At 37.4% G+C, this 14,772-nt stretch overlaps 1 protein-coding gene across 8 annotated transcripts in view; it reads right to left on the reverse strand.

Annotated features, from left to right (window-relative positions):
• The window catches only part of IKZF2 (IKAROS family zinc finger 2), a 137,418-nt gene that overhangs the window by 39,756 nt on the left and 82,890 nt on the right, over nt 1–14,772 (reverse strand). For 6 of the 8 annotated variants that reach the window (XM_084891661.1, XM_084891657.1, XM_084891659.1 and 3 more), the window contains exon 4: nt 850–1,116. In XM_084891661.1, coding sequence (XP_084747787.1) covers nt 850–1,116 — 267 coding nt within the window. The remainder of the gene's footprint in view (nt 1–849; nt 1,117–14,772) is intronic. The other 2 variants (XM_084891660.1, XM_084891658.1) reach the window with 1 other exon arrangement.

Below are 14,772 nucleotides of genomic sequence, written 5' to 3' on the forward strand. Positions count from 1 at the left end.
TGCATTACCTTGAAATATATTTTTACGTGAATTGGCAACTTTCCTTAAGAGTCAATTATCTGCCACAATCACATTTTTTAAATTTATTTATTTATTTATTTATTTATTTGCCAAAGGATTTGAAGAGCTTTCAATAAGGCCTTTTCATTTGGCGGGTGTTTCACAATACTCAAATCTCTAAAAGTATATATTAAATTAAACTGAGGTCTTTTTCCTCATCCTATTTCACAACTACAGAATCCTACCTCCCCACCCACCACCCTTTACTGTACCCCACCCTACATATTTCCTTGTAGGATTTATGGTTAAAAAAAAAATAACATGAAATTGGTAAAATCCTTAAACTGGGAAAAATAAATATCTGCCTGCTAGAGACCCATGGTATGCAGAGATTGATTGGAAATTGTATTCTAAGAAATTAACTAGATCAGGTGAAAATGATCTACCCTAATATAAATGCATGAGTAACACTTTAGAGTATCAACTCTTTGCTAGCAAACTGTATTACCTGTCCATGGGTATGGCAAAAATGTATAGAAATACAAAAAAGATTAAGTTACACAATGAGATTCTCCTCTACCTTTTGAACCCTTATCATATTATTGCTATATTAAGAACTGTGGAAACTGAATCCCAAACTTCTTTTTCTGATATGCTATTCAGATCTGAAGGCTGGAAGTCAAGACCCAGGCTACTCTCTGCTGCTTTTCAGCAATCCAATACTAGCAGAACTCTGAAAAGTGAGTTTCACCATTGCCACCCCTGAATGGAAAGGAGAGAGAATAGATGTCAGGTAATATCAACATCAGATGTCACAGGCAGTCATCAGTTATTCTTTCAGCTGCTTACCAGTGTGACTCCTTTTATGTACCATAAGCACATTGGGCCCAATGCAAACCATGCCACAGACGTCACATTTCAGTTTACCATTCGGAAGCCGGATTCCTCCCTCGCCTTGGAGCTCCGGGCCTTTCCTGTTGTCGGCCACCTCACTGCTCTCGATCAGGGGCTCTTCGAGGCTGCTCCCCTCATCGTGGCCCCTGATCTCGTCTTCGCGGCTCAGGGGTTTCCGGTCACACTCTTCATCACTCTGCATCTCTAGCTTTACTGAGTTTGCTGTGATTTAAGAAGAAGGGAGAAGACAGGTTAGATGCATGCGATGTGCGGTCACCTCCATCCCTCCCCGACCCGCTGCCATTCTGTTACCATGGCTGGAGATGACGAATTGAGTAGAATACAATCCAGCACCAATGCAATGTTAGCACACACTGTACTCTGTGATATTTTCATAAAGCTCTGGCATGAAAGTGAAGATGGCTCAGAGTCCAGAATGACACTTTATTTCTGCACACATTTCTTTCTCTCTCTTCTCTCTCTCTCTTTTTAAGTTAAATGTATTGGGATGACATTGGTTAATAAGATTACATGGGGGTCAAGCATATAATTCTCTAATACAGCATCTGTACATTGCATTTTGGGGCCACCACCAGAAGTCAAACCTTCTTCAGTCACCATATATTTGACCCCGTTACTCTTTACTACCCCCATTCCTCTTCCCTCTAAGAACCACCATACTATTGTCTGTGTCTATAAGTTTTCATTTGTTTGTTTTTCTTGTTTGTTCATTTGTTGCTTTCAGTTTTATATTCCACATATGAATGAAATGTTTTATACTTTTTAAAAATATATTTTATTGATTTTTTACAGAGAGGAAGGGAGAGGGATAGAGAGCTAGAAACATCGATCAGCTGCCTCCAGAACACCCCCTACTGGGGATGTGCCTGCAACCAAGACACATGCTCTTGACAGGAGTCAAACCTGGGACCCTTCAGTCCATAGGCCGACGCTCTATCCACTGAGCCAAACCGGTCAGGGCAGTTTTATACTTTTAAAATAAGTTTCTAAATAGTTCTGATATTGGCTGTTGAGTAGGTCATAAGGCTCCTAAGACTGAGGTAGGATAATGGAAAAAATTAGAGATACTGTTTAATCCACTGAGCCATACCTCTTCTTAATTTAACAATCATTACACACACATCATGATCTGTATGTCACATCAGAGTACTTATGTAAATCTACTTGTTAACTGAGCAAGAGAAACAACTCAGGATATTAATCCAGCAAATGTCTTAGACATATGAAGGCACACTGTCAAGGCAAATACCCTAAAATCAGACTAAACACATACATTCAGTAAGACCTGTATAAATGTGGTGTAGAGTAAAGAGACCTCACATGCTCTTAAGCTACTCTTCTTTTATTTCCTATATGAAAAAAAATTCTCCATGGAACACATTAACCTGCAAATCAAAGTATTTCAACTTGAAAATGTGCACACTGAAAAGCAATGAATGACAGAAATGGCATCGCCTGCATGTACACTCTTGTGACTGTTAAGAAATGCAATGCCTTCTGTTTGCTGGTTTTGGATCATCCCACAGAAAATTTGGAATTTTGTTAGCATGGCCCTCATTCTGGAATGCTAACAGAGTCACTTCATAGAGCAGAAGCAAGTTTTAAATAAATACCAGTTATTTATCTAGTAATCTTGAAAATTTCTTAAGAAATCATATCCAAGTTACTGAGCAAAACAAATTTTTTGGTATTACTTGAATAGGGGAAATCTTTTCACAAAAAGGAAATTCTCTGCACTGCAATTGTTTTCTTAGAGAAACCACACATTCTGTGATTTGTCATTAGTCCTGATGGTGAGTAGTGCTATCAAATGGCTCGCCTCCTGTTTTTTACTCAGGACTCCCCTACCAACTAGAGGGGATCACTGGATTTATTCAGGAGAATGTGGCCCTAGCACTGGCTTTGACATTTACTGCAGTGTAATCTTGAATTAATTATACAACCTTTGAATCTTATGTTTTTCATTTGCAAAGAGGAGATAAATTCAGACTATAGAATAAAATTTGAACAGACTGGTTGAGCTAATCAGACTCTGGGTCCTGTAACCTGGATTCGAGCATTAGCAATGCCACTTAGTACAAGGAGTGACAACTTCTGCAAGTCACTTAGTTCTCTTCCTCCACTTTTAAACTGCCATGATAGTGGCACTCACTTTCTAGTACTGATGTGAGCATTCAATGAGTAAATATAAAAATTGACGTGGCTGTTGTTTTTCTCTGGACAGTGAGATTTTGTGCAGATTAATTAACTTATTCCATGAGATTTTGTGCAGATTAATTAACTTATAGGATGTAAAACTACACTGAGGTCTACAAGGGATATATATGGCCTTTCTGGCCCCATCTCTAATAGAATACCTACTATGTTGACTCTTACCCTATTTACAAATTAGTACTGCTTTACTGATTTTTCAGAAGAGTAGGGAGAATATTTTATCCATCATAATATCCCCAACAAAATCAAGAAAGTTGTGGCATATGGGAGGTATTTCAGGCAGTATTCAGTTAGATGTTTTACTTAATTGAATTAAAATGTTCTTTCTTTAAACTTGTTTTATATGTTTATAGAAATCATGAACATAAAAAAATGTAAAAATAAAAAATGAAGTCCTTTTTTAGCCATCCCTTAGTTCCTTAGTCTCAAATGCAACCATTATTCTCATTTTCTAATTCAGTATTATGTGTACATATGTGAATGTGTAGTCTCTCTTGTAAAAATTAGACTGTATAATTCATGTCATTTTAAGTTTGCTTTTTTCATTTAACAATATCTAATATTTCCCATATTAGTACTAAGAAACCTACGTTATTCTTTTTTAATACCTGTATATATCCCAGTTACAAATGCAATTTATTCATCTACATTCTATCAATAGAAATGTAAGATTATTGCTTATTAATTACTATTTTAGATATTATTGTATAATACCTCAAAGAACTAGCAACTGATAACCATTGGCATTTTTACTCTAGTAGTTAATCTGCACTTTTTATTATGAGTTGTGCATCTTTTCCTTTGTTTAAATTTTGGTGTCATTATTTTTAGAACTATTAAAGTTCTTTGCCCATTTTTTTAGGTTGTCAGCCTTATCTTACTGTATTTAAATGCAATAGAGTATATATTAAGGAACTTAGTTCTGTTTGATACATCTTGAAAATATTTTGGTTCATCTTTTTATTCAAGGATATATTTTAGCATGTATGTTAATTGCAAATTTTGAATTTTTAGGGTTTCAATTATGGCTTCTGGTCTCTGTATCTTGCTTTAATAGTTTTTTACATACTCCAATAAATTCTTCTATGATACCTTTTTATGATTAGTGTAAAACATTATTTGGTTACCATTTGTAATCCCATATTTCACTCTTAATTGCCATTTAAAAAAAAAACAGAAGAAAGAAAACAAATGAAAAGTATGAGTTTATGTAGCCTTACTCTATACACCAACCTATATGAGCAAACTTCCCATACACTCATTTTAAGTGATATACTAAAGATTACAAATGTCATAGAATTGCCATCATTTATATTTCTGAACTAGTCAATATCTGATAAGATGTATTTAATGAGTAAAACGTCTATTAGCATTCCAGTTCAGGAACTGAAGAAATGTATATCTTAAAGAATAGCTTTTGAGTCTAAAACTATGGGCCTCTTAAAATTCCAAACAACATTACCAATGCTGAGAAGTAAAAAGACTTAGGAGCTCTTGTTTTGAATGACTCTCACATCAAACTGTTTTCAATTTCAAAGTTTTCTCAGTAGCCATAGTGGGCTTTCACAAGCAAAGGCTTCACAATAATCATAGCCTTGAGATACATAATACTGAATGGGTAAAGTTACACTTGACTTGCCTTTAATTCACTATTACGGTATTAAATAGAGACAACAAAACAAGAGCATTTAAACAGGCAAACAGATACAGATCACTGTAAAAAATGAGGTAAGGGTATAGAAACCAAATGGTGAAAAAATGTTATTTTATGAAGCTCTTAAAAACAAATTATTTTAATTCAGTCTACTTTTGTTGTGGTTGCTAATCCTCAGCCTAGGATATTTTTCCATTGATTTTTAATATATTTTATTGATTTTTTTACAGAGAGGAGGAGAGAGGGATAGGGAGCTAGAAACGTCGATGAGAGAGAAACATTGACCAGTTGCCTCTTGCACACCCCTCACTGGGGATGTACCCGCAACCAACGTACATGCCCTTAACCGGAATCAAACCTGGGACCTTTCAGTCTGCAGACCGACGCTCTACCACTGAGCCAAACCGGTTTCGGCTCCATTGATTTTTACAAAGAGTGGAAGAGAGAGGGAAAGACAGAGAGAAACATATATGTGAAAGAGACACATTGATTGGTGGCCTCCTGCAGGAACCCCAACCAGGGCCCAGAGTGGGGAGGAGCCTGTAACTGAGGTATGTGCCCTTGACCAGAATCGAACCCTGGACCCTTTGGTCCGCAGGCCGACGCTTTATCCACTGAGCCAAACCAGCCAGGGCTAATTCAGTCTACATTTTAATGAAAATTGTCTTACCATTATTATACTTGAAAAATTTTAAAAAATAATTTAAAATCCAAATGTATACCTTTTAAAAATAAAATGAAAAATAAAATATATAATGTTGTTGCATACAGTCATAGATCTCACACTCAACCAATAAGAAACAAAGGCCCAAACTGAATTCGCTTAATAAATACCAGCTGGCTTGGTGCTTTTTAAAGCCCCTGCTACTCATGTAATACTTTGCTATGAGTATGAAGGTTTAAGACAAAAAGCTGAAGATTAAGTTAAATAAGGAACCCATATTAACAGAATACTTCATACTCAGCTAAAAGTCACAACACAGTTCATGAATAAGAAGAGTACAGGAAATATTTCAATAACATGTATAATTTGGTTTCATAATACATTTATTGACCTGAACAGTACTTAAAAGTAAAAAGGTTTTTCCTTAGAAATTGCGCAGTTACTCCTTTTACTCTATACCTTCACCGAGTTATCCATCCATGTGATATTGCAAAGATTTTGCAATGTCTGTCAAATAATGTCATCAAATAATGAAAGTCTTAACTTCTAAGGTTTTGGAGGAAAATATAATTTTATATGCATGATAAAATATAATCAATTAATTCTAAGTGATCAAATTGAAGGAATAAATTCTAACCTCATCCTTAGGATTTGGTTTTCATAGATAACCTTATCATTTCTAAATGTCAAGTCTTAGAAATATCATAGTAACCAGATCCTAAAGTATCATTAAAATATTTTTAATACCTAAATTAAACTTTCTACAATTTGAATTTTTATTTTTAGTATCATTTGATCCTATTAACCCATAAACAGACTATTCACATTTCCTAGCCAAGAGAATGATACAAAAGTACTATGATTTGTTTGCTCTATTGGAAAGGATACAATATTGATAAATCTTATAAATATAAAAAAGGCTTTCTAGGTTAGTATGATCAATTTAGGGATTTATTTCTGTGTAGTTTCCAAAATGGTTTTTAATTTTTTTTTTCATTTTTAAAGGGAATTTTTACAATATTCGTTCCACAGCACTGAATAGAAGATAACTAAAATGCCATTCTTTACTACCAAACTGTGTGAGGGGAGGGGAGGGGCTCTTTTAGGTGTGATTTTTACTAGTAAGTGGATTTTTATACGCTTGGTTTCTGTTGTGTGAGAATTCAAGGGAACACTTACGGGTAGTTATTATTTACCAGCATCCATTTCCCCCTGTCTATGTCAGATACTTGGAATGGTTTTATACACACTAATTGAATCAATATGTCTGTCTAATAATCTGTTGAAGTTGCTTCTGAACTAATATATCTTTCTCTCATTTAAGCTTTCAAAACAGAAACACTAAACATGAGGAAACCATGTTAACAGCCAGCAGCTGTTTAAATAATGTGTTAGAAAAACAAACTGCCTTCAGAACTCTTATGGAAAACACAATTATTTACTAAGAACTTAGGAACAGTCTAAACAATTAAAGCAAAATCGCCACAATCAGAACTATGTTAAAGTATGTGCAATTTTCCTTGTTAATGTCCTCAAACAAGGTTGACACAATATAAAACCTTTATTTAACTATGAATGAAGAAATAAATGGGTAAGTCTCGCAAAATGGCTCTATCACAACATCCTTGACATTTTCATTGTATAAATGGTTGCACAAGTCCAGGCACTGGCTGTTACTGATCTGTAGCTGAGCCACTTGTGGGTAGCATTCTATGTCTGCACATCACCTCGCCTCACCTCATCTATTTCCTCTCCACTCTCTTCTCTCTCCAGTATAGTTAGATCATGTATTTTTAAAACCCATTAGAAAAGCTAGATTAAAAGAGTGCTGATTTCTGAAGTACTATCATTACTCCGAGAACAGTGTAGAAAGTACCCTGCACCTGAAGGCAGGATACCAGGGTCTTGACCTCTTATTCTACCACTTAACTCAGTAAGGCACTTGGGAAATTTATTTCGACTTAGCTGCATCACCTGAAACATGGAAAATAACAGTTGATGTTCCTTTTTAGGATAGATAAAGTAGTCTTTTTACACTAAGGATTTAGAATGCTAATAATAATAATAGTAATAATAGAAAATAGCAACTTATATTATTATTTACTAGAGGCCTGGTGCATGAATTTGTGCAGAGGTGGGGTCCCTCAGTCTGGGTGGCAAACGGGACCCAGTCCCAATCAGGGCTGATCAGGGCCAATCGGGCCTGGCAGGCTGTGGGAGGTTGGCTGTGGGAGCACACTGATCACCAGGGGACAGCTCCTGCATTGAGCGTCTGCCCCTGGTGGTCAGTGCATGTCATAGAGACCGGTCAATGGGTTGTTTGGTCTACAGGTTTTAATAGTCGCTTAGGATTTCATATATATAGATTTTATAATTTAAAAAATGCATAGTCTGTCTCATTTGACAATCAAACAACAGTAACTTGTAGGTAGGGCTGGAACAGATAAATAGAGTCATAGTTGTTGAGTGACTTTCCCAAGTGTACAAAGTTAGTAAATGTGCCTGATATCAACTCAAATCTCCCTCTTAACCTAGCCATCTTTCTATGAAATGATAATGGCTCTCCAATTAAACAGGTAACTAATATCAGTACTATAGTTAGGACAAACATCAGTCATGGGCGAAGAGATCTCTCAGGTGCCATAAAACTACACCCATCAGTTGAAGAGGATACCAGGGATTCCTGTCCACATTGGCCACAAAGAATAGAGATACTTAAAGTTTCCAAAAACTTGCCTACTGAATTAATACTTTATATTAAGTCTGAGTTACATACATCAACTCAAAGCAACCACCTCTTAATTTGAAAATCTGCTTTGATCTTAAGGAAGTGATAGGTCTATGTAGCACAACTAGTTTCTGAAGAATTATTCAATAGTCAATCTTCTCCCTGATATCCCCACACACACTTTTTAATATTCTATTGTCATACTATGACTTATCTGTGGTAGGTTAAGACAGCTATATGAAGACTAAGTTAATAGTATCCATTTTAATCTCTAAACCAACAGTATATGAAGTATGACATTTTAGGACTTCCTTTGTGGTCAAGGTTGACAGTCTTCTGTCAATTATTGTTGTAAAGATAAATCATACCTATGAGCAGCTCATGTAGCATTTCATTTGCATTTAAAGAGATCTTCACAACAAAATAAATCCAAAAAATTGTCCTTTCTACCTCATAAATAAAAGTAGAACAAAGAAGGGCATAACATCCGATTCTCCCACAATATATGAAACCGTATCATGCATGCTTATCAGCAGACACAAACACGTTGCAGCCCAAGAATGATGTTTCTATTATTTTGGCAGACAACTACTTCATGACAAATGCAAAATTTGTAGAAAATAAGCCTATTTTAATTAGAAATGCCACAGGCAAAAAATAGGCTATCCCTTTTTTCACCCTTTAAGTGAATGATTTTATTTGCCAAGTACTAAAGATTCAACAACTCTTGCATTTCCAACTCATTTTTGCACCTTTATGGGCAACCCAGACCTTCTCTAAGATTCCTCATGACCTCTTACCTGGAACAATCTCAATGGCTTTCTAACTAGCTCCTTTCTTTGGTCTTTGGCCACATTCCACTCCCTCAACGCATCCTATGTTCAGCTGTTAGGTTACTATTCCAAAAGCAAAGCTATTGATATTATTACTTTAAAAAAAAAATCCTGAATGACTGCCTGCTATTAACAAATTAAATCCGAAGGTCTCGGTGTGGAATTTAGGGTCATCCACAGTGCAACTCCATCAAATCCCCTGGCCATATGGTCTACCAGCCCCTTCCTTATTCATACCTTTTCCAGTCACTTTCTACTCATCCTTCCTGGAACTCATCCTGTATATCTCTACTTACTCTTTTTCCTTGGCTCTTATTATTATTTACTGGAATCCTTCCTCTTTCTAGCACCATTAGCATATTATTCAAGGCTCACTTATCTGCTCCCCCCTTTTTTTTCCCCGGAAGTGTTTCCTGAGCACAGACACATGACAGTGATTTTATTAGTATACTAGTATTTGCTTTAACTCTAGACACCCTATAGTATAAGGCTCTTATTCCCTACAGTGTAAGTAAGATCCTGGAAAGGAAATATATTTATTCATGGTTTTAAAAGCATCTCACCTTTACATCTCACCTGGGTGTTGAACTGCTGTCGCTAACTTTCTATTACATTTCTCTTTTTAGGTTACAGAGACTGTGCATAAAATAACAACAGGTGACAGATAAATGTAACAACACAGAGTTAGGTTTTAATCACAAAACATCGTCAACACATGCCAGCTAAAGGACTACTAGATGACACATTATTATGCACATTTTCTGACATAATGACAGCCACTCTGTGAGGAAAATACTATCCTCGGTTTACAGATGAGAAAACCAAATCTCAGAATGGGTGACACCAGTTACACGTCCAAGTCACACATCTCTTCAGAGCCCGATCTGAGCCTAACCTATGACCAAATTCTTGCTGCCTGCTCTCTGTCACCAAAAGTACTTCTTGAAGTACTAATAAAGAAGGAGGAAAAAAAAGTCAATGTGCTAAAGAAAAATAACTTGGAATCCATGTGTGTCCTCTGACATGTGTTTTATTGCATAGCTAATACAGGTGGAATGGTTTGCCAGCTTTGAGTAAAGAGAAATTTGTCTGAGAGCCTGTCTTGGAAGAAGACCAGCTTACACTGCCAGCTTTTCTGAGCATGGATTTTATTTCATAGAAGAGCAATCTACTCTGAACTGGTGTTTGGAAACCATCTCCTTAATATTACTGTGGGAAGTTTATGAAGCAAATTACGTTGTGAAATTATCTCCTTAATATGGGAAGTGTAAAAATGTGAACCAAACTTCTCTAAAAAGTAAAATCATTGCTATCCGATCCAGCTGAGTGGGCATATTCCCGGAGGGACCCACATGCCGCATTGCCAGAGGTCACTGAGGACGCCCAAACCAGGTCAGAAGGCAGTGCTGCCGGCACGCTGAAGAGAAGGAGATAAGAAATAGAGCAGGGTTTCTATTACCGGGCAACAGCAACGGAGGGGAGAACCGACGCCGTGAGTAGCATCTCAGCAGCTTCACTGAGTCTCTGAGCTAAAGTGACAAGGAACTCAACAGCCTCCCATACCCTGGGTTCAAATACGGTAATGCTGGTTTCAACTCTGGACCAGGCTTCCTGACAACCAAGGCTACAGACTTCCCTTCCCTGGTGTCCTCCCATACTTCACTGATTGTGGTCAACGTCTGGCCCAGGATGTAAGGTTGGGAAGTTAAAAATGTATCATCGATAGCCCAGCTGGGGTGGCTCAGTGGCTGAGAATGGACTATGAAACAAACATAGCTCCATTTCTGGTTGGGGCATATGTCTGGGTGGTGGGTTTGATCCCCAGTGCTGAGTTTATAGGAGGCAGCCAGTCAATGGTTCTCTCTCATCATTAATGTTCATCTCTCTCTCTCTCTCCCTCTCTTTTCCTCAGATATCAATACAATATATATTTTAAAAAATGAATAACCAGTAAAATGTATGAAGTAGTAAAAAAGAAGAAAAAAATGTTTGGTGATAATTAAGGAAAATAAATCTGGACAATCACCCGGTAAATTTTAAGAGATCAGTGCTAGCTATTTCTTTTCCACAATGTAGGAGCTCCATTTTTAATGTCAATGCTCATATCTAATTTCCTACCCCTACTGAAGAGACATTTCAGAGAATCATATAGAATGTATATTAAATGGTAGAAAATAAGTACAAAGCACCTAGGTGAATAATAGAAACAGTGGGTTAGTCTACCTGTGTTTAATTTCCTTCCATGTGCAAGTATTAAGAAGTCACTTCATATCTACCTGATTCCTACTAGGTAACGTGAGGATACTGTTTTTTACGTAACAATCTTAGGGTTGGGAAAGCATGCAGTCACTTAGCGCTGGCAGCGTAGCTCGTGGTTAAGAATAATGTTTAAGGCCAGGTGCTTTCATTCATTAGCTACCTGACCTTACAAAATCTCTCTAGTCTCATTTTTCTCATCTATAAAATCAGGATAATGATAACACCTCCCTCCTTGGGACTGTTCTGAGTACTTAATACAATTGTATATAAAACCCTCTTAGAGCTATTTTATGTCTTATTACTAGATCTACCATATGAAAGCTTATCATAAAATGAAGGATATCAAACAATATATAATAACTGTAGGAGTTCGTTTACTGCAGGGAAGTACTTGGACACTACAGAAAGCTCCCTAAAGAAGACAGATAGCACTGAAGACTGGGGACAACCAAAGAGAGGAGAGGCATGATGAGTCTATGTTGTTTCTGAGTGCCACCATTCCTTCTGGAGGCATACATTCAACAGGTAACATAAATAAAAAAGATCCTAAAATCAAAGAGAGTTTAAAATAGAATAACACAATAAGAGAATTAATGCCTGTAGGGCAGTGGTTTCAAAGATGAGTGCTGTCAGCTTATTAACAAACTTGTGTTTTAAGAAACAGTATGAAGAAGGGAACTCCTTAGAATTTTTCATTCATCCATTCCAATTTACACACTGAGTAGCTGCTCTGTACCAGGAACCGTAGTGCATTAGTAAGACAAATACAGTGCCTGCTCCCATGGAACCCGTGAAATGTTTGCATATATGTACATATGTGTGTGTATATATATATATGTACACCTGTAGTTTCTTTTATAAATGAGCAACTAAGCACAGTAAAATACTGTGGTGAGAAATACAACGATGTGGGAGCCCTAATCCTAGAACGTTGCTACTATAAAATCTCTGCAAAATGTAGAGCATAAATAATCAAGGAATGCTCTCATAAGATCACTATTTCAAAAAAGTTAGCATCTTCTGAATTGTAGGTAGTTCCTTTAAGCATGTCATCTACCTGTGAACTGAAGTTTTGATTATTCAATGAGGAGTCTGTCTCCATTTCTAGAACATTTTTAAGCCAGCTTTCTTAAGCTCATAACTAAAGTATATGAGATATTCTGATGACATACTTTCATGTGTCAGAGAAAGAAAATTGAACAAACATGTCCAATATAGTTAAAGGGCACACAAATAACTTTTAAAAAAAACCCACAAACTTGTAAAGGTAACTTATTACATTTATCAGATGTCAGAGAATTTCTTATTCATTTAAAAAATATTTCTTTTAAACTTGATGTTTTCTGGTCAGATCATAAGAAGACTAAGTGTATACAAGCTGTGTTTTAGTTCTCCTTCTATTAACGTAAGGTGGAGGGCTGCTATTGCATCTTGGTCACCTACCAAGGGCCAAGTTGCCTTCTAAGAGACTCAGTTTCTTTACCTGTGAAATGAGATAATTCTACTTGTTCATGAAGGTAAAATAATTAAAGACATGCTCAAATGTGAATGCAGATTTATACAAAGCACATCACTTACACTGGCGACGCGGTTGGTATGTGTGCAGGATATTCTTTACTAACCAGAAGGTGGTTCCATGTGATTAATGTGACATCCCCGTGTGATTTCTTCAAACAAACAAATAAAATGCATGCTAGAGCCATCTTCACAAAAACCACAAAGCCTTTAACACAATTGATATTATGAAGACGCCTGAATTTCCCCTTTTCCCTGTGCTGCCCTGTGAGGTGTGCACCCTGGCATTACGGGTGGATTGAGGTGTTTGCAAGTCTCCTCCACACCTGGGCCTGAGGCAGACTGCAGGTTTCCGGGGAGGGGTGCTGTGACAGGAGAGACCGGCTCAGCTCCTCACGTGGATTATTCCAAACCCAGGGATGCCAGCTGCCTCGCTGCTGTGACAACCAGCCGCCAGGGTTTGTACCATAAGTGACCGAAAACATATAAGCTGTACATCTCAGAAGCCTAGGATTTCATTGTTTGAAGACAATAAGCACATGAATCAATAAAAAGTCGTTTTGCTTCTTTCCATGTTCAAAATTAATTTAATTATCTCAGGGGCATAAGAATGCCCAAAGTGTTTAGCTCTACATTTTGTGTCAGATTCGTCTCAGGAAGCTCAGTCCTTGTCCTGGTGCCTGGAAGGAAGGCTGCCTCTCTTCAAGGCAGCGCCTGGCTACTAAAGGCCCTCATCCTGCGGGAGCTGTCAGCAATTACCGCAATGAGCTCAAATCTCTTTGCTCTAACTGCCGTGGTATTCTGGAGATAATGACACAACTGCTCCCTGCTTTAAAATGTCAAGCTGACCACTCAGAAATTCAAACGAGGTTTCGGCAGGAAGGCCCAAATAAGAAGACATCTGATGAGCCTTCCGTTTTAGCTCCTGTCCCATCACTACGCGGCCTAACACCTTCGCAGGACAGCAGTGCCTTCTGGGACAAGCGGAAGTTAAAACAAACCACAAAAGGTCCCACCTGAAAACAGTGAACAGCATCTGCCTGGGAAGCGTTAGCCGTAGATACATATATTTTTTATCTGAAACGATCATTTAAATTAATTTTATTTTTTTCCTTGTGGTGCTCTTTGTGAGTAGTTTAAACATGTCGCATGACTACTTTACCTAATGGCCAGGGAGCCTTCCTTTAACTGTGCAACAAGATTTTTTAAATGATATGCCCAGAACATTCTATTGTTTTCACACATTTCGGGATAAATTTACTTTCAAATGTCTGGTTCAACTGTTATATTCTGAGGGGAAAATAAAATACATTTCCAAAATGGAAGCTACCTTAAACTCATAAAGCTACAGACTCCTAGCTGACCCCAGAATCACAGATTTGCAGGCTTGTAAGAGCACAATAAAATCTTAATAGAGTTTTCCAGATAATATAGACAGCATATGACTTAAACTTTAACTACACCCAATTTACAGCAAAAAAAAGAAATGTGTATAGATCGAGTACAGTTTGAATTGCATATCTTCAACCGTACAAAGCCAAAGCCAATTAAGACACGGGGTCCTGATGAGCAGATTTTACAGACAGAAAAGGTAGCTTCTTTCTTCAGATATTAAAACTCTTGTTGTTGCTTTCTAATACATAGGGTGTACTTGGGATCGCATCGGGTTGTACTCAAGATCAGGGAATTCACAGGCCTTCATGATGCCTCCTTCACATCCTCCCTGTCCCATAAAAATTGAGAGATAAATAAGCAAATCTATTGGTTCAGTCGGTATGTATTTGTGGCGAGCAATCTATACACTAGGCTGCTGAGTCCCGGTGATACAAGGGTTAACCAGACAAGCTTGGCTTCTAGCCTGGTTGGAGACGGAGAGGACCCCAGCAATGGAAGCAGTTCTCCTCCGGCAGGAATAGAGGGGCAGGGCAACACAGGTCCCAGTGACAAAACATATGGAGCTCCAGCGGAAGGACGGGCAGGAGAGCCAGTG

This window comes from Pipistrellus hanaki (genome assembly GCF_964339955.1).
Source record: "Pipistrellus hanaki genome assembly, chromosome: 8".
In the NCBI taxonomy this organism is placed as follows: Eukaryota; Metazoa; Chordata; class Mammalia; order Chiroptera; family Vespertilionidae; genus Pipistrellus; species Pipistrellus hanaki.